This window comes from Galeopterus variegatus, unplaced genomic scaffold (genome assembly GCF_000696425.1).
Source record: "Galeopterus variegatus unplaced genomic scaffold, G_variegatus-3.0.2 Scaffold121, whole genome shotgun sequence".
Taxonomy (NCBI): Eukaryota; Metazoa; Chordata; class Mammalia; order Dermoptera; family Cynocephalidae; genus Galeopterus; species Galeopterus variegatus.
Genome location: NW_007726232.1, coordinates 311,489 through 339,271, shown reverse-complemented (window position 1 = coordinate 339,271; position 27,783 = coordinate 311,489). Strand labels below are relative to the sequence as shown.

Below are 27,783 nucleotides of genomic sequence, written 5' to 3'. Positions count from 1 at the left end.
TAGTTAGGAGTGAGTGAGCTGCTTTCATTTTGAATTGTGGAAAATTAGACAAATTGCTTATAATAAGAAATTTCCTGTTCCTAGTGCAAAATTTGGCATTCTCCACTGAATTCAATCATAAAGTACTCTAGTTTTGAGGCTTAAGATAACAATGCAGGATTTAGCAAAAGTACTACTTATGAATGGAAGATGGTAACCCTTTAGTGTTCATATCACAGATGGATCATTTCTTATGCAGTAGTTTATAGGTTAAATAAGTTATAAGCTGGTCTAGAAACCAAATCATTGTTCAACAAGTTTTCTGAGTTTAAAGCTGAACTTTTAAGCAGCTGTATATGTGATGGTTTCTTAGATCCCAAATCATCATGTTTCATTCTGAGTAATTTCTTATTTCCAGGTTCTACTGGACTCACTATTAACAGCGGAATTACGATATATTTGACCTTTGACCTAGTTGAGTGTTTCTCAAATCTTAAGTATGCATCAGAATCACCCATAAAGCTTGATAAAACATAGTTAGCTGGGTCCCACCCCAGAGTTTCTGATTCGGAAGGTCTTGGGGTGGTTTCTAAGAATTTGCCTCTCTAACTAGTTCCTAGCTGATGCTGATGTTGCTGGCTTGGGACCACACTTTTGAGAATCACTGACCTAGACCAACATTGTGTCTCTGATCTGCAGAGATCTGATTATGTACTCATATAATAATGAGCAGAGGTCCCTTCCAGCTCAGATTCCATAGTGATAAAGTACTGTACATCTTAGCAGCCAGGAGATCCTGTTTTATACTGATAGAGAAAAAGCTAGAACCCTTTAATTAATGTAAAGCAGTTTTATGATGGTTAGAAAAATGTTTCGTGTAAGACCTGTAGCTTCCATCCATTTGATTTACTACATTTTTTGATTGAGTAATTCATCTCACTGGGTATGAGGAACTGTATCTGTTTTTTGAAAATCCTCTTTTAAATATTCTTGAGATTGTTCGGTTATGACTCTTCTTCCCTCACAGTAAACTCATTTCTTGTGGTGTTAGTAGCAGTCTTTCTCCCTTTTAAGATCATGACTCTTAAGTTATTATGGATTGGAAAACTAGAAACATGTTAACAGTAATATAAATTCAATGTAAATAGGTTCATAAACTTGAATAAAATGTGTACATCTTTATTTTGACTGTGCAGAGTTCTTTTTGCATACTTTCGGTTGATAGAATATTCCATGATGTGTACTACAAAGCTGAGTTTCACATAATAACTGCTTTCCGTTTTCATTTCCCTTTTAACCTTGTTCCAGTTACTGTTGTGTAATAGATTAATTCAAAACTTAAGGACTTAAAATCATCATTTTACTATGCTCATGGATTCTGCCTATCAGGGATTCAGACAGGGAGCACAGCAGGGCAGATGTCTCTGTTCTATGATGACTGAGGCCTCAGCTGGTAAGACTAAGACTTATTCAAATTCACTAACGTGTTTGATGCCTGGACTAGGATGACTTGAATACTAGGATTGCTGACCAGAGCTCTTATATGACACCTCTCTTCATGGCTTGGCTTCCTTATAACATGGCAACCTCAGGGTTACTGGGCTTCTTGTCTGATGACTTAGGGCCCCAAATGCAAGTGTTTTAGTGACCAGCAAACAAGACAGAGATGCATTGCTTTTATGACTCAGCCTTGGAAGACATACGGCCTTGCAATGTACTGTATTGGTTGAAGCCCACTCAGGTCCAATAGCATAAGAATTGGACTAGTTCTTAATGGGAGAGCACCATGGTCGTTTTGTAGAATAGTATCTTTGGAAAACGTATTCTGCTATAGCTCTTGGGTTGGATGAATATTAAATTTGCTATTGTGTAGAAAATTGGGACTTTTCTAGTATAGGATAGCTTATCCTACTTTAGATAGTATAGGTTCAAACTCAATGACTTTTGTAGGTGAAAGCCCTTCTGACAGTCCTGAAATCTGTCAATCTTAACTTAAGCTTTTATATAGCACGGAATTCTAATTGTTTATTAGACACTGTATATGTTCATTACAGAATATTTAAGAGTACAAAACAAAGCAGAAGGAAAACAAGTTTGACCTGTAATTACTCAGGTACTATTCTTACCTTTTTTTTCTTTTTGTCTTTTTATATTTTTATATATACACAAGTTTTTGTAGGAATTTGATGGGATATCCTTTTTGGTTAGGTATATAACTCTACCTCATGAGCGATATATAGTTTACTTACTGTGTATTAATTTCTAGATATAGCAACAATTTCCTTAAAAAATGTACAATACTATAGGAAATAAAGGGAAGGCAAGTGCCAGGTATAAGCTAACAGCAGTTTTTCTTTTGCTTAGAACCTAGTTCAGAATTTTAAATGTGTACTAGCACTGAACTTTAGACCCTCCATTTGCATATCTTCTATTATCTGTATATTTTTAAATAGAGGAATTCTGACTATAATGCTATTATTTGGGAATATCCTGAGTCATAAATTGAAAGCAAATCTTGTTTAGTTTCTTACTTCTTGAAAGAAAAACAGCCTATTCTCTTATAAAAGAGAATGAACTGTCTTTATTGATCCTCAAGAGTGTTCTGAGATAATTGAGCACAACTTTTGTACCTGGGGTTAGGCTGACCAGATCAATGTAAAAAAACTTGATGTTTTCAACCAGTAGGCTTGAATTTTATATCTGTTTAGCTGGAGGCTTATAGATTATTGTGTGAAATAGTTCGTGTAAGAATAAAATCAGATACTTTCATCAGCTTTTGCATTCTTAATGATTATCTTGGTTTTATCTCCAGTATAACTAAGGAATTGTAATAGGCTTTTCTATTTAGGGTAGAATGATTGTATAAGTTGGCTTATGTTTCTAGTGCAAAGAACATGGATCATTTGACCTAAAAATTATTGCCATTGCTTTTAAGCTGATTTCTGTGGCTCTGAATGCCATTTTTCAGAACTCTACATTGTACTTTCTTAATTTTATTATTTTTAAGGGTAAGGAACTATATATTGTTCATAGTTTATTGTGATTATTTAAAATATTTTCTCCTTAATTTAGATTTCTACTCCCTATCTTTGAACCCTTACAACAATAATTAAATTCTTGACTCTGTTGCATTACCTGATTATCTTTTCTTTGGGGTCTTATCTAATTAGTAGTAGCATGGAAAACCTCCAAAGTGTTCATATTAGCAAAAAAAAAAAAAAAAAAAAAAAAAGATTATCTTAAACCACAGGTTTGTTTTCTATCCGTACCTTCACACTAACAAAGCAAAGCTGTTTACTGGTGTACTGCCCATTGATGATGTGGTAGCTATCTTGTTCAAGATAAATGGATGATGTACATCAAAGACGATATGCCTGTAAGTTTATTCAGGAAAAACACACTCTTTTTATATCACCTATTCACGTGAATTCTTTTGTCGGGGAGAAGAGTGACAAAAAATTAACGCTTTTAAATGTCTGATATATTCACTCAGGTATAGCAAGATCCTAACCAAATTGTGGCCCTCCACCCATGTGGGTAGGAATCATATGCCTGGCCCATTTTATACATATTTTTTTTGAGTAACCTAAAGAGTAAACAGTGTTGTGTCATAGGTTTACTATACAGTATTTGATTTCATTCAGTAATGCTTGGAGTATTTAAATTCATTTCTTAGCTCACTGTTAATTGAAGTTACCAAGTTATTTTAATATACTCACTTAAACTGGAATATATCTAAGTAGTATATTTAAGGCAAAATTTGAGACATCCAGAATTGTATGGGTTTTGTCATCTTAGCATGGTTAAGCTGGTATATACCTTCAATATGGAATGTAATTATTTTTTCCTTTTAATGTAGGGCAAGCTCGATGATTACCAGGAACGAATGAACAAAGGAGAAAGGCTTAATCAAGATCAGCTGGTAAAGATTGTTACGTTTTTTTAAAGATTTTATGATCACTATTTTAAGTAAGAAAATTAATATTGTGGTTCTTTGTGTTTCCAGTAAAGTTGGGTTCTGTTTTTTTCATTTTAGGATGCCGTATCTAAGTACCAAGAAGTCACAAATAACTTGGAGTTTGCAAAAGAATTACAGAGGAGTTTCATGGCATTAAGTCAAGATGTAAGTAAATGATAGTATGTATGTTTAAGAAATATTAAAAATAGGGTTAGCAGAAACTTTTGTTGTTTCTTTGAGTTTTACTCCCAGTACTATTAATTTCTGCAAGATGAGAGGATTGGATGTAATTATATCTAAGCTGTCTTCCACTTTTGTGAAGTTTAATGTGACACATGAAAGAAGTCTTTTAAAAGTACTGAGTTTGAGATATGGCAGACATGTACAGTAGTTACCCTAAATATCTTATTGGTTTAAAAAAATGAGCCATGCAAATATATATAAACATGGTAGTCATTTAATTTTTATATGTTCCTTTATGTCTAGTGAACATCTATCAGAAAATACAGAGGCTTGTTTATATAATTGGTAATCATTCTCTTCATTAGGGATCTTAAGGGATATGGCAGACCGATTCATTGCTCTTGTATCAATTCTTGATCCAACAGAATCGTGGGTTTTTCCCAAACATCTTTTGACTTGGCAAAAGCTGTGGGAATAGGACAAAAGTACAAGCAAAGTCCAGTAGTTTGTTGAGATCAGAAAATTTAAGCCTTCTGAATAATTGCCACCTTATTTGGAGAAAGGCTAATAACATTGAAATGTAAGGTTGCGTCTGATTTGGTGAAATGAAAAAACAGTTTATTATGTGATGAGAGACAGTGCAGTACAAGGTTTGAGAGATCTGATTCTGGAACCAGACTGGCCGGTGTGAATCCTGATTCTACCACTTTTACTTAATAGCTGTATGACCTTGGACGAGTTAAATTTCTTTGTTCCTGTGTTAGTCAAGGTTTTCCAGAGAAACAGAACCAATAGGATAGAAGCGGGGGAATAGAGGGAGAGAATATCATAGTGCCTCAGTTTTCTAATCTGTAAATGGTGATAATGATAGTACCTATGCCATAGAATTCTGTTTAGAACAGTATGTGATACACAACTAATATATTTTAAGTGCTCAATGTTATTACTTATTACAACTGATTAAAGAAGGAAAATTTTGATGATTTGCCTCAAAACAGAGAAATGGTAATTTACATCATGTCTTAGTCCATTTTGTGCTGTTATAACAGAATACAGTAATTTATAAACAACAGAAATTTATTTCTCACAGTTCTGGAGGCTTGGAAGTCCAACGTCATCTGGCCTTCTTACTTCGTCTTCACATGGTGGAAAGTGGAAGGGCGAGAGAGGGAACCCACTCCCGTAAGCCCTTTTTATAGCAGCATTAATCCATTCGTGAGGGCTCTGCCCTCATGGCTTGAACACTTTTGAACACTTCCCAATACTGTAGCGTTGGGGTGATAAAGTTTCCAAGACATGAATTTTAGGGGACATATTCAGACCATAGCACCGAGGTGGGGATTTTTTCTACTCACTTATGTCAGAGCTTCAAGCTCGATGAACCTGCCTAATTTCTTTTTTTTTTTTTTTTGTTTTAATGTGGGTAATAGAAGCAGGATTGCTGTATAATTTAATATAATATTTATTTCTGAAGTTACTATCACTGTGTAGATGAAAATACACATATCCTCCTTTGCTTCTATTTTAACACTTTGGTGTTTTCAGGACTTTTCTCTGGGCTTTAACTTGGTTGACATGCTTTTATTTAATTCTGATCCTCTGGTATGTAGTACTTTGCATAATTATTAACATCTTTTTTGTTTTGCATTAAAGAATTTCTTCAGCTTGATTCTAGCCTATCTTTTTTTGTCTTCATCTTCCCTACTTGAACTGCTTGTTTCATCCAAATAACTTATTATTATTATTATTATTTTTAAGACTAGTCAAGTGCAGCAGTGAGAAGTGGGGAAAGAGTAGAACAAGTTCAATTTGTAACTGTGCGGATAACTCACTACCTTGAGATCAGCCTGTAATCTTACTACTTTTGCTTTCTTGACTTCCTTTCATTCTTGCCTGTATTCCTATGTTTCCTGCCTTTAGCTACCTTTACAGACTTCCCAACCCTTAAGCTGTGGACACCTCTCCCCCCAAGATTGAAAAGTTCATCCATCTTAGTAGGTGTCACTTTCTCCTTGAAAACTTTTTTGACCACCCTAGCTTAGGGAGATCTCTTTTCTCTGCTCATGTATAGTATACTTTTTGCCATTTATTGCTAAGATATCATTTTTTCTACTACCTACTCTGCTATCATTGTAGATTTGTCTTGTTACCTTCATCATTCCTCCCAGGTGTGCCTTCCCCATTTCTCCTCTTGGTGTAGGTTTCGCATACCCCTATTTTGTTTTTTTCTATCTCAGTTCATCCTAGTGCGACTTGTGAAAGGGGAAAAAGTAGGAAGGAAGATACCATCATGGCTGTTGTACCGACCTTTCTCTGTTCCTGATGTTAGACATGAGAAAGGAGAGAAGTATTTGAGTTTGGCTTATGCTTTCCTTTCAACTTTTCCAGGGAAGAAAATGAATAGTGGAAAAAATATATTCATAATTAGCTTTATCTATCTTTTACTGCCACTTTCTTTTTCTCTGCCAGCATTCTTTTATTCATAAAAAATAAAATCGAAATTTTATTATCAAAATTTTCAATATTGGAAGGCTTTTCTGATCCTAGCAGTGGATTGTTTGGGGTGAGAGGGCACTGGTGGGTTTTGACATCTTGTGAGTAAGTAGTAGGTACTTAAAGATAGAACTTGAGATCATTTTTCCATAGAAGAGATAGATATAGGTAAGAATTTTATTGTTTCTGTGGTTGGATTTCTTTTTTAATTGGCTCAGGCCTTTAATTTTTATACTCTATATTATGGAAATTTTCTCTGTAATTTTTAATTTTATACTTAATATTATGAAAAATTTCAAACATATGCAGAACTAAGGAAAAGAGTATATTGAATCTGTATGTACCCGTACTCACCTTCTACGGTTATCATCTCATGGGCAATCATATTTCACATATACCCCCGTCCACTTCCTTGCTCCCCTTATTCACTAGATTACTTTGAAGCAAATCCCAAATTCATTGTTTTATTGGTAATATTTCAATAGTGTAATACCTTCTAGGGAAACCTGTTCTGAATTTCTAACAACTCTTTAAAACAGATCATGTTTTAAACTATTTGTAAATTGGGAATCATTCTTTTGTGTATTGAGGTTACATCTTACTCACTGAGTGAAATTTGTCTTATTTGTGGTGGACCTGAAATGGATTGCACTAAACGAGTTTTATAAAACTCATTTTGGTGTCTATGTTTATATTCTTTTGCAGATTCAGAAAACAATAAAAAAGACAGCACGTCGGGAGCAGCTTATGAGAGAAGAAGCTGAACAGAAACGTTTAAAAACTGTACTTGAGCTGCAGTATGTTTTGGATAAATTGGGAGATGATGAAGTGCGAACTGACCTGAAACAAGGTTTGAATGGAGTGGCAATATTATCTGAAGAGGAATTGTCATTGTTGGATGAATTCTACAAGTTAGTAGACCCTGAACGGGACATGAGCTTGAGGTATAGTATTTGATCATAGAAATTTTTAATATTGCCTGAAGTTTACAGCTGAAAGGTAATTAATTAGCTATTTAATTCTTACTATAAGGTTGAATGAGCAGTATGAACATGCCTCTGTTCACCTATGGGACTTGCTGGAAGGGAAGGAAAAATCTGTATGCGGAACAACCTGTGAGTATCACTGATAACTTTGATTTTGTAATTAAGAATTTTTAAAAATTATTTTTCATATTTAAAAGTAATTGAAAAAAATTTAGATGTATCTAAATAACATTCATCCACTGTTTACTTTTTGTTTTATTTCCTTTTTGTGTCGTGTGTGTGTGTGTGTGTGTGTGTGTGGTGTGTAAATCAAAACACCAGCAACAAACAATAAATGCTGTAAAGATGAGAGTCCTAACTTAACATAGTTTTGTGTATAACTTTATCTGTGCTTGGGGTGAACAGATTAACACCAGTTTGACTTTCCAGAGTTTTTGGTATCAGAGAGGGAATGGGTTTTCCTTATGGCTGAAGTTTTATGGAAAACTTATTTATTGCGTCTCATATATTTTATTATGATCATTGCCCTAGTCTTTCTTTAGTTTTTCTTAGACTTCTGCTAATTTGGGAAAATTTTGACAGTTTTTGCTTGCCTTTTAAATATATTTTGAATCTGTCTATTCTTTCTCTTGCCTTTTTCTTATCTAATGTAGCTGCTTAACTGAATTCACACCTGTGTTAGTCCATTTCTGTTGCTTATAGCAAAATACCTGGAACTGGATGATTTGTAAGAAAATGAAATTTTATTGCTTACAGTTCAGAGGCTGGGATGACCAAAGTCCAGGCAACACATCTGGTGAGGGTCTTGGTGGTGGCGACAGGGACCCAGGGGTCTCACCTGGTAGAAAATGGTGTTGCAGAGAGAGAGTTTCTCATGCACTGTCCTTTTAAAGCTCTCAGAACCACGCCCATGACCACCATTTTTAATCCGTTCACTACTGCATAGTCCTATAATCTAATTACCTCTTCAAGGCCCCATCTTTCAATTCCTGTAATAGATTTCTCATCCTTAGTAGTTACAGTGGGAATTAAGCTTCTAATATATGAACTTTGGGGGCACAATTCAATCAATCCACAGCAACACCTCTTTAAGCTTTTGTAATAGGGTCTGGCCATTTAGCTCAGTTGGTTAGAGCATGGTGCTGTAACACCAAGGTCCAGGGTTTGATCCCTATTACTGGCTAGCTGCAACCCTCCCCCCCCCCCAGTAAAATTAAAATTTTGTAATGGCTTTATTTCAATTACATTTTGCATACATTGTTCTTAACTTCAAGGCCGTTTGTGGTCTGGCCCTTACAAATCTCTCCAACCTCATCTTTTCCTATGTTTTTTCTTATTCCCTGTGTTTCAGGCATAGTGGCATCCTTTCCTTTTCTTGTATTTGGTACCCTTCTTTGTACAGGACTTTGTAAATGCCGTTTCCTTTGCCTTGAAATGTTTCTCTAGTTTTTCTAGATCTCAGCTCTTATAACCCCAGGAAAGCCCTAGATGGCCTCACCCTGACTAGGTCTAATCTATTCTACCTCTGTTTAGTACTTTTATCAGAAGTGATTTTACCATTTTTGTATTTGATACTTCCTCTGTTAGCCTATAAGTGTAATGAGGGCAGATACTGTCACTGTCCTTTTATATATCTTTTCATATCCTCAGTGTTTAGCGCATTGCCTAGCATATAGTAAGTGCTGAATAAATACTTATTGAGTGAATAAATGTTAATTTTCAGCTTTTCACCCCCCCGACTAATTTACTTAAAATTCTTAAAGTTTAATGTAGACAAGTTCTCGCTGGCTAATTGGCTCATTTGGTTAGAGCTTGGTGTTATAATACCAATGTCAAGGGTTCGGAACCCTCTGCCGGCCAGCCAACAAACACACACACACACACACACACACGCACACACGCCCGCGTGCGTGCGTTTTTCTTATCCTCTAACATTATAATTCTTTTTTTTTTTTTATAGATAAAACTCTAAAAGAAATTGTTGAGCGTGTTTTTCAGTCAAACTACTTTGACAGCACACACAACCACCAGAATGGGCTGTGTGAGGAAGAAGAGACAGCCTCAGCACCTACAGTTGAAGACCAGGTAGCTGAAGCTGGTGAGTGCTTAGGTGAAGATGAGCTTTAGTTTAAGGTCCTGGTTTTACTTTCCTTTGCTACATGTTTAAGCTATACATTTATTTATTTATTATAAATGTACACTCAGATTGTTAACGAAAAGTTTTAAGTATGACAATGTGCTAAGACAAAGCACATCAAGATTAATTCTCAGGGGCCGGCCCGGTGGTGCACTGGATAGTGTGCCGCTTGGGAAGCGCGGCGGCGCTCCCGCCCGAGGGTTTGGATCCCACATACAGACCGGTTCCCGCTCACTGGCTGAGCGAGGCGCAGGAGCAACACCGAGGGTTGCAATCCCGTTGCCGGTCCCCGGTCCGGTACGGGGGCAACACTGAGGGTTGCGATCCGTTGCTGGACATGGAAAAAGACAAAAGACAAAAAAAAAAAAAGATTAATTCTCAGAAGTATTTGATATCAGTCATGTCTTACTGGTCCTTTTTTTTTTTCCTTAATTTCTTTTTTTTGGTGGCTAGCCAGTACAGAGATCCAAACCCTTGACTGGTTTTTAGGCTGCAGTCTAATCAACTGAGTTAACTGGCCAGCCTCTGTCTTACTGGTCTTGATCACTGTTATGAATTGATAGTTCTCTTGCTGGGCAGGAGTATGGCTGAGAACCAGCTGTTGTAAGGATTTTCAAATAGATTTTTGTCTGATATGCCCAGATTTACTGCTATTTACCATGCTAGTGTGTGGGTTGAATAGTGTGAGTTTTGTGTTTTTAATCATGGGGAGATTATAACTCCATAATCTTGAACTATAAATTCCTCAATGGCAAGGGGTCTTTTCTGATTATTTTTTAACTCTTAGCACAACACAAACGATATAGCTAGACACTTAGTCATGTACTTTCATGATAACCTTTAAGTTTAGTAGTAAAATTCTGAGCACAATTGGAAACATTGTTGGAGCATAAATTTTGTAATGGCTAGAGGCGTGGATTTTAGAATCAGACTTCCTGGATTCAAATCCCGGCTTCAACACTTACTAGCTATGTAACTTTGGACGAGTTACTGAAGATCTTGTACCTCAGGTTCGCCATTTAGAAAGTAATATGTGAAGTGTGCATACAATGCCTGGCACGTGATACGTTTTACACACGTTAGCTATTAAATTGAAACTTGAAGGGAAGATAGCACTGGTGAAATAGATAGTTGCGGATCAGTATAAGGCACTTTTTTTTTTTTTCCCCATTCTTACCACTTTTGCCAAGTAAATGAAAATGGAGAGTAAGATCTTAATCTGTATAATACTTTATACTATTACGTATAAGAATAGAGATGGGTTTTAATGTAGTAGCTCCTTATTTGCATTATACGTGATCTAGAATAACTACTATTGAAACTAAAGTAGTTTATTCTGGAATAAATGGTAAAAGAAAATCTTAAAATATATTACTGTAAGAATGATAAAATATAGAAGCTTAGTGTTAACTATAACTTTGTAAATAAATTCAAATTATGTGATGGTGAATTCTTTTTTTTTTTTTTTTTTTTTTTTTTTTTTTTGATGGGATGGGGAATTTTTTTTGGGGTTTAAGTTTTGAATTGTTAACTTTAAAAATATTTCTTATACAAGTGAGCACACCGGCCATCCTCATATAGGATCCGAACCCGCGGCTGGAATACCGCTGCATTCCCAGTGCTGCACTCTCCCGAGTGAGCCACGGGCTCGGCACTTTTTTTTTTTTTTTTTTTGATGGGATGGGGAATTTTTTTTGGGGTTTAAGTTTTGAATTGTTAACTTTAAAAATATTTCTTATACAAGTGAGCACACCGGCCATCCTCATATAGGATCCGAACCCGCGGCTGGAATACCGCTGCATTCCCAGTGCTGCACTCTCCCGAGTGAGCCACGGGCTCGGCACTTTTTTTTTTTTTTTTTTTTTTGATGTGATGGTGAATTCTTATTGGAGTTTAAGTTTTGAATTGTTAACTTTAAAAATATTTCTTATACACTTTTGTATCATTTTTAAAAAATAGATTATTTTTTAGAGCAGTTTAAAGTTCATAGCAAAATTGAACAGAAGGCATAGAGATTTCCCATATACCCCCAACCCCCAACAGATGCATAGCCTCCCTCATTATCAACATCCCCCACCAGAGTGGTATATTTGTTATGGTTGAATGTACAGTGACATCTCATTATCACCCAAAGTCCACAGTTTACATTAGGGTTCATTCTTGACACTGTACATTCTATGGGTTTGGACAAATGTATAATGACATATATTGACCATTATGGTACCATACACGGTAGTTTCACTGACCTAAAAATCCCATTTTGCATCATTTCTTAACTTCTTAGAACCTGAGCCAGCAGAAGAATACACTGAACAAAGTGAAGTTGAATCAACAGAGGTATGATTTTTATTTAATGCTACCTTTACCTTTCTGCCTTTCAAACAGATGACTCAAACATTTACTTTGCTTTGCAGTATGTAAATAGACAATTTATGGCAGAAACACAGTTCCACAGTGGTGAAAAGGAGCAAGTAGATGAGTGGACAGTTGAAACAGTTGAGGTAAGAGTTCTCTATATTGCAAGGTTGATGTTTTTGTCTTTAATTAGTAATTTTTATCCCTCCTGAGAACAAATTAAGATTGTTAGTCTTTTGCCTTATTAGTACATTTATTATTAGTAGTACGTTATTAGTACATTTATTATAATAAACTCATTACACTTGACTATGTTTAAAAGCTGATATGCTTACCCTAATGGATATTAAATAGAATCACTGCTTTCCTGATCTTTGATAAATTACTTTATACAAAGTTATCTATGGGTTAATCTGTCTGTTAAAGTACATGATTTGTCTCTAATTGATGTCAGGTTGGTCTGTAAAAATCTGGGTTCCCACATAGATAACCTTCAGAAAAATCCACCTAATGGTGGGTGTGTTGAGGTTTCTTAGACTCCTCCTTCACCCTAATGCTGTTTGGTTACCAGGCTCTTGATTTCCTTTAGTGTTTCTTGATGTTGTCTCTCAAGTGATATTATGCCATTTTTTAAGTTCTGATCTCTAGTTTAGTGGCTCCCTTTGTATTTCTTTCCTCTGACTGCCCCCAGACCATCTTATTCACTGTCACAAGTTAATTATTAGAAAAGTTAGCTTTAAGTTACTTGTACTTGAACCTCTTTAGTCATGCCTTGTTACCTATAAGATACAGTCAGAAAGCATTACCAATTGGTCCTGGCCTTCCTTTTCATCCTTGTTTATGTATCTTCCTTTATACCTCCAAAGTATATAGCTTTAAGATGTGGATAATACACTTTTCTTTTTAATATTGTTTTTCTTCTATCAGGACCATTCTCCAAAGGTGTTGTAGTTGTGCCCGATACCTTTAGTTCTCTGTTGAAGCACCAAAATGCACTCGATAGATACTAAAGAATTGGGCCCTTAGCCCAGAAAGGTACTTAGTTGGGTTGAAAATACTGTCCCATGAAACTCTAACAAAATAGTGTATATTTGTTGAATTAAGGAATTGAGTTCAGAAATGTTACAGGAGGGTTAGAAGAAAAATAGATGAAAAAGAGCTATAGAATGATGATTTATATATGAGGTGTACAAACCTTTTGGGCCTTGACTAAGTAGATTGGGTGTGTTTTTAGGAGAGTCAGGTAATAGGTTTGTATTAGCATGGATGTAGAAGTAGAAATGAATTATTAGCATATCTGTTTTAATGAGCATTAGAATGAAAGCTATGTGTTGGTATAGTAGAAAAAGTTTGGGAAGTAATTTACAGTGCTTTGTAGTTAACTACTTTTTGTATTTTATTTGAGAGAAGAGCATATTACTATACTTAGCACTGTGCTACTATGGTTTGTTCTTAGTATCTGGTAGATGAGCTGTTCTAAAGGGTATCCACATGGGATTCCAGGAATTTTGGAGAATTCTGAAGTTGATAGCCGACAAATCAGTTGGTTTTCTTAAAATTTAGGTGGTGACTTTTATCTCAGTGTTTTTTAAAGGAAATAAAGTTATGATTTACTTAGGCTCAACAGGTATGATTTGCCCAGTTTTAAAAGCCAGACAGAAAAATATAAATTTGATAAAATAAAAATTAGGATTTTCCAGCAGAACAGGGAATTATTAAGAACAATAATCAGGGGATTTATTAGAACTGAGCAAAAGACTAGTATAGTGAGTGAGCTTTGCCTTTTGTAGCAGTTTAGATGAGGTGATAGAGCTTGATCCTATGGTGTTTGTGGAGAAAATGGAATGGAAGAAAGCTAACTCTTGATAATAATAGCCAACCCTTCTGAGTGCTGACTATATAACCAAGTACTGGGATAAATATATATTTGATACAGATACATAGATCAAGTTATTATAGAAGGCATAACTGTGTAAGCAGCATTAATGAGGGTATTTCAGAAAGTTTGTGGATTAGAATACGAATCTTTCTATGAACTTTTTTGAAGACCTCTTGTATTTTAGGAAGTAAACAAAAGTAGTCTTTCTTTGAAAGCAGTTTATAAAGTAAATCTGAAATGCTACATAGTGGTCATATGGAATTGAGAACCCTGTAGAGGTGATGACATTGATCAGAATGTTAAATTTGGCATAATTGTGATCTGTTTGAGTAACTACATTAAAGCCTGTTCTGTTTAGAGTATAAATGACGTATATAGTTTGGGGATCCGTCATGACGGTAATGATGGGAGCTCTTTTACTTTCCCATTTCTCACTTCTCCCACTTTAGGTGGTAAATTCACTGCAGCAGCAACCTCAGGCTGCATCTCCCTCAGTACCAGAGCCCCACGCTTTGACTACAGTGGCTCAGGCAGATCCCCTTGTGAGAAGACAGCGAGTGCAAGACCTTATGGCACAAATGCAGGGGCCCTATAATTTCATACAGGTAGGTGCATTTTAGTCTAACACTATAACAGGAGGTTTAAGTGGTTTATGTTATTTGACTTAATTCCATTATATCCTAACTTATCTTGTAGGATTCGATGCTGGATTTTGAAAACCAAACACTTGATCCTGCCATTGTATCTGCACAGCCTATGAATCCAACACAAAGTATGGACATGCCCCAGCTGGTTTGCCCTCCAGGTTAGTAATGGCACATTTTTATGTGAGAGTTAAAGTATAAGGCCAGTGCCTTCAGGTTTTATACAGTTTGTGAAAATTAATTTTTTTCATTTTAATGCTTGCTTAACTTTTGACTTTTAATTTGATAAGGAATGTTACTGTTTTCCCTATAATATGAATTATAGCTGTAGTTCCATAGTTTTTTAAAAAACTTTTTATTGGCCTATACACATACAGAAAAAGGTCTGCAAGTTTGATGAGTTTTGACAAACTGAATACATTAGCACCCAGATCAAGAAATGAAACATTACCAGAACCCCAGAAAACTCACCTTATTATTCTATTTCAGTCTTTAGTTACCCTCTCCTCTGACTCCATAGGTAGTCACTTCCTTACTTCTAACACCACAGACCAGTTTTGTCTGTTTTTGTAGTTTATATAAGTGAAATTTTGCTTGGCTTTTTGACTTTCAAAATTAATGTAGGAATAAAAATAATGGTGGGGTCTTTCTCTTGATGAAGCTTTTTAGGAGAATTTCTGAACATTTTATTACCTGAATAAAAATAAGTAAAAATAAAAATGAATAAAAATAAAAAGGAGGCACAACAATGAAGGGGTAAGAGAAGACTTAAGATGAAAGGGAAAGAGGTAAACCACAAGATAATTACAGTTTCAGACTCTTTCTGGTCTTACACCATTATTTGAAGTAGCACTAAATAGAGTCAGTACCTTGCATTGGGTTAAGTGGACCTTCTCTCTAGGGCAGTTAGTAATTTTGAGTCTTCTGGTTTTGTCCCATAATATAAGTGTTAGTGGTACAAAAATGGAACTGTATAAAGTAATGTATTTAATGTTGTATAACCTTAAATTTCATAAAAGAAGTTTTTAGTGTTCATTTTCTGAGCTTTACCAGAGGAAGAAAATAGGTAGTTTTCTCAGCTGGTAGACTGTGTGAAAGTCAACACATGTAGAACTGACATAACCTGTAAGGCTATTTAGATATTTAGGTAATGCTGAATTAGTTAAATTCTCCATTGAAATGGGTGATTTCTAAATGATTAATTAGAGATTCTGTATTTTTGATTGTATACTTAAGCATGGTTGGGGAGAGTAGTGGGAATTGTCAAGAAGATAAGATACACACGGAGTTGAATATTTAAAAGTCTATAAATTTTTTTGCCTCTGGAAGCATTTGAAATTATATTGAAAGGTAGTGTTAAAATATTAACTGCATATTATCTAAAATCTTGAGTGTGAGTATTCTTCCTCATTAAAAACACTGGCACTGATTCTTACGGTTTTCTCTATTCCTCTTTGTTTGTATTTTCTCACTAGCATCTTTATTTAGCCTTGCAAAATGCAGAATGATAATATCCTACAGGTCTATTAAAACACACACACACACACACACAAATTGTGAGAGTAAAGTAATAATCACTATCAGTAAACCAAAATGCTCACTTGAAAGCTAAGATCTTACTTGCACTTCCTAATTTATTTTCATGATCTCTTAAAAAGTTTATGATTTGGCTATAGAAATTTACCTTTAGCCGACAAGTAAAAGATACTTAAACATTTCTTAAGAAATTCGATTTGGTATAACAGCAATTTTTTGATGAATTTTGCAGTTCATTCTGAATCTAGACTAGCTCAACCTAATCAAGTTCCTGTACAACCAGAAGCTACACAGGTAAGAGTGATAAAAATATTTTTTCAGGTAGTTTTTGATCAGTTCTTAATTTCTCTTTCTTACTGTATGAAAGGCAGGTATGAATTTGATCAGTGTCCAAGTCTTCTGTTACAAATTCATTAGTGTGGGTAGCTGTCAGCTCCTATTTCCATGTTTACATTCATTTTTCTTCTGATAACTTTTAAAAATTTTTTCGTTAATTCTTATGTTTATAATAGTTTACTATAGTGAAAGAAGCTTTTAACTTCACACTGAATAGAACATCAGAAGACATGTTTTAGACATAATTCTAAAATTGAAGGGTTCAGATCCTGGTACCAGCCAGCTGCCAAAAAAAATATTTTAAAAACTCTAAAATTTAGTGTAGATTTTACTATCTTAGAAGCAATTGTGGGGGACTTCATAACTGGACTACGGTTTATTTAACTTTGAGCTTTAACAACATATGTGTTTTTTGCAGTTAGATTTTATAGTCTGCAAATTCAAAGAGAGAAGGTAGTATTAATTTCTCCCTTCTTTAAGAGGTATATCTATTTCTCAGTCCTATCTGTATTAGAGTTGGTTTATTTTTTAAGTCAATTTTATAAAGAGAAAGGAACTTTGATTTCTTTACTTCTATAGGTTCCTTTGGTTTCATCCACAAGCGAGGGGTACACAGCATCTCAACCCTTGTACCAGCCTTCTCATGCTACAGAGCAACGACCACAAAAGGAACCAATTGATCAGATTCAGGCAAGTTCTATTAACAAGCCATATAAACTTGATGAAACACTTATTCATGAATTTGGCAGAGGTGCATTACCATTAATATAGTGACTCTTCTTTTTGGACCTATTTTGCTTTCATGAAATAGTTGAGTTTGTTAATATACATAAGTTTGAATTTAGTTTACCACTAAAGTGCCATCTATTCACTTTGTGTTTAGGCAACAATCTCTTTAAATACAGACCAGACTACAGCATCATCATCCCTTCCTGCTGCTTCTCAGCCTCAAGTGTTCCAGGCTGGGACAAGCAAACCTTTACATAGCAGTGGAATTAATGTAAATGCAGCTCCATTCCAATCCATGCAAACGGTAAGTAACTTAATTTAATATTAAATGCCTAGTGTGTACTATGAATCATGCTAGATTCTCAACAGAAAATCTGTATTTAACTGTTCTTGAGTCTGCATTTACCATAAGTGTAGGGTATATATAATTGAACATAAATTCTGATTATTCCAGTTCCCAGAGATAAATTTGAGGCTAATGAGTTACATACCTGCATCTTCTTGTTTTATAGTTTTACCCTTTTGATTTTATTAACAAAATTTTAATCATATGGAGAAGTAGACTAACAACATCCATATAATCATTACCTATCATTTAATAGTTGTTGACATTTCATTTGCCTAGTCTTTTATTGAAGTATTTCAAAATAAATTTCAGATGTTATACTTTACCCTGGTTCTTTAGCAAGTATCTTGAAATTGGAGAATTTGTAGAAAACGGTAATGAAAATATAATCTGTGGGATACAGCTAAATCAGTGCTATGGGGAAAGTTCATAGAATTAAATACTTACAATATGAACTTTAGATTAAAATATCAATAAAAATGAAAATTAAAATAAATGAATTGGGCTGGCCAGTTAGCGCCATTGATTAGAGTGCTATGTTGGTGACACCAGGATTTGGTGTTTGGATCCCCTTACCAGCCAGCTGCCAAAAAAACAAAGTGAATTAGATATTCAACTCATAGTTAAAATATAGAATAAATTTCTGCAAGTGGTATCACATTAGGAGTTTGCAACTTTTAAAAAGATTTGTCATGTATGTAAAAGTATTTTCAAGGCTGCTGATTATGTGTCTTTTTGGATTTTTTAATCCTCACTTTCACAGTATGTCATTATACTCACCTTCAAGTGCTATATGGTATATGTATCTTCTCCCACACTGAGGTGCATTGAGGGATTTTTTGTGTGTGTGATGTTTGTGTGTTTGTGACTTCTGTGATATGTTCTTTATCTACATTTGAGGTAAAAGCAGCATTGAGAATCTGCTATGTTAAAAGCAGGGAATAAAGGAATGAACTAATTATTTACTTTATCCACTTACAGGTGTTCAATATGAATGCCCCAGTTCCTCCTGTTAATGAACCAGAAACTTTAAAACAGCAAAATCAGTACCAGGCCAGTTATAACCAGAGCTTTTCCAGTCAGCCTCACCAAGTAGAACAAACAGAGCTTCAGCAAGAACAGCTTCAAACAGGTAGGAAAACCAGTTTCACTTCATTGGCTACTTGCTTTCTAACACAGTTATTGACAGTGTTGGGACAGTTTAGACTTAATAGTGGCAGTGTCCACGAGTTTTTGTTTTAGTAGTAGACCATATGAATTTTTCATTGCTGAACCCAAGTTAAATTGAGTCCATACTTGTTGCATGTGAATTATGTGCAGTTTTTGGAGGCCTTATACCCATTGGTTTTTGGTTATTGAGCTTTCATAATCCCTGTTAAACTTGAGTTATGATAAACATTACTTTTAATTGCTCATTGATTGAAGCCTGGTATTGTGATACCTGACGACAAGTTTATTATACAAAGTTAAGAAGCAGAAGGGAATTGAGTTGGTTCTTAGTGTGCTAATTATAATTAGTAAAACGTGCAAAAATCTCTTGGCAGCTGCATTTGGTAGACTGGGTTGAAACAAAATCTTTTTTGGTAAGTAAGGTCATAATTTAGCCAGTTGCTATACCTGTCACAATAATAGTGTAGGTAGAGATATTTTAGATTTCTTAAGTTTTTAAGACATGAAATGTCCTCTTTAGGTTTTTGATTAATTCCTAGGAATGTAATTGGAATCCTACAACAAACCAGCAAACACTGCTATAATAGCACAGGAGTTAAAACAAATTTTACCAGACTGATTTTAAAAGTTACAAAATTTTCTAATCAATTTCTTGATTAGATCTGGATCAACATTATAGATTTTCAGTAGTAAGTTCTTACATATCTCTGAATAGCAGTATTCAATATCACTAATCAGTATGGAGGTGGATTTAACCAACACATGATAGAAATTTGTTTATTCCTTATACTGGCAGGCTGCCAAAAAAAAGGAAAAAGAAATCTGTCAATTATTCTGTGGTCTGCTTCTGAGTAGTAAAATGGGCTTCTTGCTCTCAGGCTCCTTTAACTACTTCATTGCCATGTACTTGTAAGTTGGTTGTGTAAGTTGGTTTTGGAGCAGGTATTTTGGAGCCTAGACGTTGTGCTGATGATGTACTTGCTTTTTTGCTATTTTTTTTCTGATGGTGTGGTGAAATTAAAAGTAATTACTATATGTCATTTGACTTGGTTAATTTTGCCCTTTGTTCCAGTTGATTTGAGACTGTCTTGCTCTTGTATTCTATTTGATTTTCCTACTTGTGAGGTACTAGAGCTAAATAACTTTTTGTTACCATTTAAAAATAAACACTAACTATAAAAATTAATTTCATAACACCTACAGATATTTTCAATAAAAGAGTAAAATCAGCCCATACACCTTGCCTTTTTAAATACCTACATATTACCACTGTAACCTAGGCAGCCATCATCTCATCTCCTGTCTGGACTATTGCAATTGTCTCCTAATTCGTCTGCCTTGACTCTTCTTTTAGCCCATGTATTCTACAAATGGTAGGCAGTGATCATTTTAAAATGTAAATCAGATGTCACTCCTACTCAAAACCTTCCAGTGGTATCCCATTATATTTAGAAAAGAAATCCAAAGTCCTTATCTTGGTTTACAAGATACAAGATCTGTATGATCTGGCCCCTGCCTTTATCCTGTTCTGGATCCTGCCTTTTTCTTCCTTACGTAGCCACACCAGTCACAAGCACAGCAAGTTTTCTCCTTTCTCAAGGTCTTTACACTTTCTTTGCTCTTTTCTTGAAACTTTCTTCCACTGTAATTGCATGGTTTGTTTCTTCAGTTTTTAAAAAATACTAATTAATTATTTATTTTTAGTTGACAAAAAATTGAATATATTTATTATGTAGAACATGATGTTTTGAAATATGTATATATTGTGGAATGGCTAAATCAAGCTAATTAAATATGCATTACCTCACATACTTAACATTTTTTGTGGTGAGAACACTTAAAATCTACTCTTAGTGATTTCCAAGAATACAATGCATTGTTATTAACTATACCCATCATGTTGTACAGTAGATGTCTTGAACTTACTTCAGCATTGCTTGCTTCTTGACTTCTTTCAGGTCTGTGTTTCATCAATCTTTCTAAATATAGCTCACTCATTTGGTGACTTATTTATCCTACTTTGTTTTTACTTGTATATATATTTTATTCACTTTATCTCCCACTAGAATAAAGTTTCCTTAAGAGCAAGGACTGTGTGTTGGTAACTGATATACCTCTTGGTCTAGGACAGTGCCTGGCATGTTGTAGACACTCTTTAATATTTGTTGAACAAATCAGTGGTCTGTAAGTCCATTAATTAGTTCAGAAGAAGCTGTGACCCTTTCTCTTACTTTTCTAGGCATTCTCTAGCTTTTCATTGTAAAATAGCATTCTAAGAACTAATAATGTATTTAGAGTTTCTTGAGGATGGAAAATAGGTCAGGCAAAGATTTCCAGCTCACACAATCTTTTCTCCCTCTGCCCAGAAGTGGGAGATTTGGGCCTGCTAGTGGCTGCTGAATATTGTTATGGGCTGGCTAGTGGCTGTTTTGGGCTGGCTAGTGGCAGCTGAATATGGGGTGTTGGCTTTCCTTTGTTCACCTTCACCTCCCAAAGGTAATTTTAGCACTCTATTTTTTTCTCCCCTATGAATTATAAATGTTGGGGTAATACCAGAAATGATCTTAAAGTATTTAAGTTTTGAAAGTTTCTAGATTCTAGAACTTTGCCCCATTGTGGAAAGGGGTGTGTGTGTGCAAGGCAGTGTGAGCTTTCTAGAACTTTACCTTCAAGTGGGTTGAGTGCCAGTGTGTGTTGTCTTCTGAATTGGCTCTACTTGCTATTTTAGAGACTGAAATGGGATCAGCGTTAGGGGCTATATGTTGAAGTCCTCTACTGATTTAGCTATGTAATTGATGGCATATTCTACCATGTAGCTGCTTACCATATGAGAAAGCATGGTTTTGTATATTTCACTAAATACCAAGGGAAATTTAAACAAATAAGAAAACTACCACTAAGGAGCTTTATAATGAAAAGAGGTAATTAAATGGCACAAAATGGTAATTGTACTAAGTGTTTTAGCATGTAAATCTTTTGAATTATTGCTGGTCTTTTGTGCTAAAATGTTAATAATATAGCCTTTCACAGCCTTTGTTTGGAAGGACGGAATTGTGTGTACCCTGCTTTTAAAGGTTTGGAATTATCGTTGGAGAATTTTATTACCTTGAGCTTAATCTATGGATAGGAGAGAGGGGGGAACTTCATTAATGTGTAGCTTTCCCTATTGTTAATATGCAAGCTGATTTAAAGTGAATTAAACTCTGAGGAGACTGTATGAGACATTTCTTAAACAGAAAGTATATGGAGAATAAATGGTAATGAGGTGTGTGTGTGTGTGTGTGTGTGTGTGTGTGTGTTTTATTATAGTGGTTGGCACTTACCATGGTTCCCAGGACCAGCCCCATCAAGTGACTGGTAACCACCAGCAGCCTCCTCAGCAGAATACTGGATTTCCACGTAGCAGTCAGCCCTATTACAATAGTCGTGGTGTGTCTCGTGGAGGCTCCCGTGGTGCTAGAGGTTTGATGAATGGATATCGGGGCCCTGCCAATGGATTCAGAGGTAAAAAAAAAAAAAGTTCTGATGACCCTTTACTATTTCACCTTCTTTTCTGATTTGTAAAATATATGGAAATATACCAAAAGGTTTTTGGGAAAGACATATTTTTTTGCATTAGCCTCTTATGTACAATTGAGACATTTTAAGTATGTTTTGATGTAGTTATTTAAATGACAAATTTGTTTTGTCCTTTGTGATTTTTTGTTTTTGTCAAATCAATGTCTACTACTGTCTTCTGAGAAATAATTTTTTTCTATATGTTATCAGACGTTATGGGGATTTTTTTTAATGTTTGTTTTGTGTGTGTGTGGGCGCGTGTGCACGCGCATAGGTGGATATGCATGTTCTAAAGCAATTGGTTCTTATTAATAAGTAAGTAAAAATTCTATGCAAAGATAAAATTATTTATTTTCTTGTCCTAAATTTTAGGAGGATATGATAGTTACCGCCCTTCATTCTCTAACACTCCAAACAGTGGTTATACGCAGTCTCAGTTCAGTGCTGCCCGGGACTACTCCGGCTATCAGCGGGTAGGTAAAGTAATTCTAAAATATAAACCTGACCTACATACACTAGTGAAAGGGACTGATGTAGTTGTTTGATGGACCTCAATAACTTAAGTAATTTGGGGCTAATTTTGTGGTGTGCAACATACCATTATGGAAAATGATAAGTTTACTTAGCACTCAATATAGTTATTTAATAAAGTCTGTTTAAAACAATAATTTTCAAGAACAGAGAAATTTATCTCATTGAATGTTCTTGACTAATAGATGTGATATGCTGAAATGTCTAAAAGATTAAGGAAGAATTCTCTGTTCTGTAAGTGTTAGACTATAAGAGTAAAGATAAATGAATAAACATTTTAAAAAATTACTTTTTGGTTTTTTTAGTACTAACTAGCTTGTCTTTTAGGATGGATATCAGCAGAATTTCAAGCGAGGCTCTGGGCAGAGTGGACCCCGGGGAGCCCCACGAGGTAATATTTTGTGGTGGTGATCCTAGCTTCTAAGTGGAGCTTCTGTTCTGGCCTTGGAAGAGCTGTTCATAGTCTGCATGTAGGTTACATGTTAGGAGTACATTTATCCTTTCCAGACTTGTTGCTAGGGATTAAATGAAATGCTTTGTTTCTAAAACTTAATCATGAATCCAAATTTTAATTTTTGAATGACTTTCCCTGTTACTATATAAACTGTCTTGAAAACTACAACATTTTCTCTTCCTCAGAAAAAGTGTTTTTCCAACTGGAAATTATTTTTCAGGTCCTAAAACCTGCTAAATGTTTTTAGGAAGTACTTAACTGAAACATTTTTGTAAGACATTTTTGGAACAAGATTAAACATTTATATAAATTTATTATTACTCTTTCATTTTTGAAACACGCATATTATATTTTTGGGCCAGAAACCCTTTAATGGCCAGATAAGCCATAGTTACATTTAGAGAACCATTTAGAAGTGATAGAACTAATTGAAATTTCAATGCCTTTTGGACCACTATTCATGACATAAATATCAAATGATTTCTGACTTTTAAACAAAACCCCCAAATCCTAACATACTGAACTGTCCTTAAAAATTATAGGTTGTAAGAGTTTTTTGTTTTGTCTCTTACTGTTGGAAAACTTCTTGGGCAGAAAGTTAACCTGTTTAACAATTAGAGCTAGCATTTCATGTAATCTAAAGTTCTAAATGGTTCTCTTGATTTGAGAGGTTAAACATCAAATAGGTTTCCTCTAGTAATTGGCCATAACATGTATAGAATGTGTATCAAAGAGGAATTACAAAGTACTTTGATTTGAATGCTAATAGAAACTGGCCAGCAAAAAAGGTGCATTTTAAAAAAAATTAATGGATCACTTGGGAATTACTGACTTGACCAGAAGTATCAAAGGATATTTGCATGTGAATGTGGGTTATGTTCTTCTTTCCCACCTTGTTGCATACTCTATGAAAGTTGAGTTAACTGATAGCTAAAAATCTGTTTTAACAGCATGTAAAAAGTTACTTTATCTGTTATAAGTCATTATACAATTTTGAATGTTATGTAGTTTTTTTTTTAACAGTTTAGGTTATAAGGTCTGTTTTCATTCTGGTGCTTTTATTAATTTTGATAGTATGATGTTACTTACTACTGAAATGTAAGCTAGAGTGTACACTAGAATGTAAGCTCCATGAGAGCAGGTACCTTGTCTGTCTTCACTGCTGTATCTATTCCCCACGCCTGATGACAGTGCCTGGCACATAGTAGGCACTCAATAAATACTTGTTGAATGAATGAATGAATGAGTACTGGTGGAATACTCCATTAGCTCTACCCTTCTTTTAGATAAGAGACCATGAGCAAATTTGCGCATGACAACTTCCAGGACAGGTGAAACTTGAACACTGAAGAATTGACCTCTTAAACCTAATAATGTGGTGACAAGCTGCCCACATGCTTCTTGACTTCAGGTGAAAATCTGCTTGAAGGCAAAACAAATAATATTTGAAAGAAAAATCAAATGCCATTTTTGTCTTCTAGGTCGTGGAGGGCCCCCAAGACCCAACAGAGGGATGCCGCAAATGAACACTCAGCAAGTGAATTAATCTGATACACAGGATTATGTTTAATCGCCAAAAACACACTGGCCAGTGTACCATAATATGTTACCAGAAGAGTTATTATCTATTTGTTCTCCCTTTCAGGAAACTTATTGTAAAGGGACTGTTTTCATCCCATAAAGACAGGACTACAACTGTCAGCTTTATATTACCTGGATATGGAAGGAAACTATTTTTACTCTGCATGTTCTGTCCTAAGCGTCATCTTGAGCCTTGCACATGATACTCAGATTCCTCACCCTTGCTTAGGAGTAAAACATAATATACTTTACTGGGTAATAATATCTCTATAGTTATTTGAGATGGCTTGAAAAAAGCGAGATTGACTTTTTTGACATTGGATAAAATACACAAATCAGCCCTAGAGTTACTCTGTGGTAATTGACAAAACTAAAATGTTTCCCTTGAAAGGAAGATGGAAAGAGTGGAGTGTGGTTTGGCAGAACAACTGCATTTCATGGCTTTCCCAGTCAAATTGGAGCACTGAATGATTAGATTCGTACCAAATTATGCATGGGTCCTTAATTACACATATTAGGCTGGCTACCAGCTGTGATACAGCACTATCTGGCCAAACGACTGTGGTTAAAAACACATTGCTTTTTTAACAACTGATACTGTATAAGGCAAAGCCAAAATGCAAAATTAGGCTTTGATTGGCACTTTTTAAAAAATACGCAACAAATACGGGATGTAATCTGGATGGTCGCTTCTGTACTTAATGAAGTATTTAGCTACCTTTTTGAACACTTAACAGTTTCTTTGAGACAATGACTTTTGTAAGGATTGGTACTATATATCATTCCTTATGACATGTACATTGTCTGTCACTAATCCTTGGATTTTGCTGTATAGTCACCTAAATTGGTACAGGTACTGATGAAAATTTCTAATGGATAATCATAACACTGGTCACATGTTTTTCCTGCAATTTGAAAGTTTTTAAAAGAAAAGATATCAAATGTCTGCTGCTACCACCCTTTTAAATTGCTATCTTTTGAAAAGCACCAGTATGTGTTAGATTGATTTCCCTGTTTTAGGGAAATGACAGTCAGTAGTTTCAGTTCTGATGGTATAAGCAAAACAAATAAAACATGTTTATAAAAGTTGTATCTTGAAACACTGGTGTTCAACAGCTAGCAGCTTATGTGATTCACCCCATGCATTGTTAGTGTCACAAATTTTATGGTTATCTCCAGCAGCTATTTCTGTAGTGCTTGCACTTATTTCTTGTCTAATTTAACCCTAATTGAATTCTCCTCTTCTCATGAAGGGTTTTATATTCAAAGTGGTGATTCCTTCCCTTAGATGCATAGGGAGAGTCTCAAGTTTGATGGAGATGGACAGTTTAGTAGTGACTTAGCCTTATGTACTATGTTGGAATTTGTGCTAGCAGTTTGAGCACTAGTTCTGTGTGCCTATGAACTTAATGCTGCTTGTTGTCCCATTCCACTTTGACTTCATGGAGAATTAATCTCGGTTATTAAGCAGAGAGGCTACTAAGTTAATAGTATTTTCTGTGCAGAAATTAAATTTTATTTTCAGCCTTTAGCTAAGGAGTTTTTTCAGTAGGTGCTCAGCTACTTCAAAACAAAACTATTCTCAAACATTCATCATTAAACAACTGGAGTTTTTGCTGGTTTTGTAACCTACTAAAATGGATAGCTGTTGAACATTCCACGTTCAGAAGTTTTGTAGGGTGTTGGGGAATGAGGGTTCTTCAATGTTTATTTTAAAATAAAATAAAATAAGTTCTTGACTTTTCTCATGTGTGGTTGTGGTACATCATATTGGAAGGGTTATCTGTTTACTTTTTGAAAATGAGTATTTTGTTAGCACCTCCCCTTGTGTGCTTTAAATGACATCTGCCTGGGATGTACCACAACCATATGTTAGCTGTATTTTAGGGGGATGGATAAAATATTCGTGGTTTACTGGGTAATTAATCCCTAGATGACGTATGCCTGCAGTCCTATATAAAACTAAATTTGCTATCTGTATAGAAAATAATTTCATGACATTTAAAATCAGAATTGAAGTTAATAAGTTCTTTATGCAGCGATCTCTATGAATCAGTTCAGAGATGGGATGGGGGAGAAATGCCTTCTAGGTTTCAAACTTCTATGCATTAGTGAAGATGTTGTGAATGTGTAAAGGTGTTCATAGTTTGATGTATGTTTTTAAAAATCATTTGTTCTTTTTGAAATACTATAATTTTCTTTTCTTTTTTTTTTTGGCATTCTACCATCACAGTTTAAATGTAAACCTTTTATGTCTCAATTCAAACCATATTTTTTAAGTGAGTGCCTCGTTATGGGGCCCAAAACTTTTTCAAAAAGTCCCATGAAGATCTGAATCTTAGTACTAAGTATTCTGTATAGTATATGAATGGTCGTCCTAGCTGCAGAAGGCCTTTTGTTTGGTCAAATACATATGTTAGCAGAGTTGCAATGAAATGATTGTCTCACATGGCACCTACAGCCTCTTGGTGTAGCAAGACCACATATATAATGCTTTGTACGTGCACAATATCAATCATCTCGTGGGTAATGGAACTTTTTTAAAGCTTTAGTAAAGGTAGAATGTCATTGATTACCTTGGCTAGGGCAGTTTTATTTCCAGATCTACCATTTCTAAAGAATATGGAAGAATTTTTCCAATCATTGTATCTTGATATTAAATATCTTGTAAATGTTTTTAATCAGTTAGCTTCTTCAGTTGTTTTGCCTCCTTATGTGAGGAGATTTCAAAAAGTTCATGGAAAAATAGAATTAAAAGATAGTGTGACGCTCCTGCTGAGGGTTCGGATCCCATATAGAGACTGGTCCGCTCACTGGTTGAGCGTGGTGCGGGCGCGACACCGAGGGTTGCGATCCCGTTACCGGTCACGAAAAAAGACAAAAAGGAAAAAAAAAAAAAGCGTGAATCTTTCCATGAACTTTTTGAAG

The 27,783-nt window shown here is 35.0% G+C and overlaps 1 protein-coding gene across 1 annotated transcript; it reads left to right on the top strand.

Annotated features, from left to right (window-relative positions):
• The first annotated feature begins 3,843 nt into the window (after positions 1–3,843).
• CAPRIN1 (cell cycle associated protein 1) lies at positions 3,844–27,427 on the top strand. The gene is made up of 17 exons (XM_008587963.1): positions 3,844–3,901; positions 4,016–4,102; positions 7,319–7,557; positions 7,646–7,728; positions 9,560–9,697; positions 12,021–12,073; positions 12,151–12,237; positions 14,420–14,575; positions 14,667–14,775; positions 16,383–16,444; positions 17,066–17,176; positions 17,370–17,519; positions 18,543–18,693; positions 22,041–22,235; positions 22,662–22,762; positions 23,148–23,211; positions 24,756–27,427. Exons 1-17 carry the CDS (start codon positions 3,866–3,868, stop codon positions 24,818–24,820), a joined length of 1,887 nt encoding a protein of 628 aa, XP_008586185.1. The 5' UTR covers positions 3,844–3,865; the 3' UTR covers positions 24,821–27,427.
• The last annotated feature ends 356 nt before the right edge of the window (positions 27,428–27,783 follow it).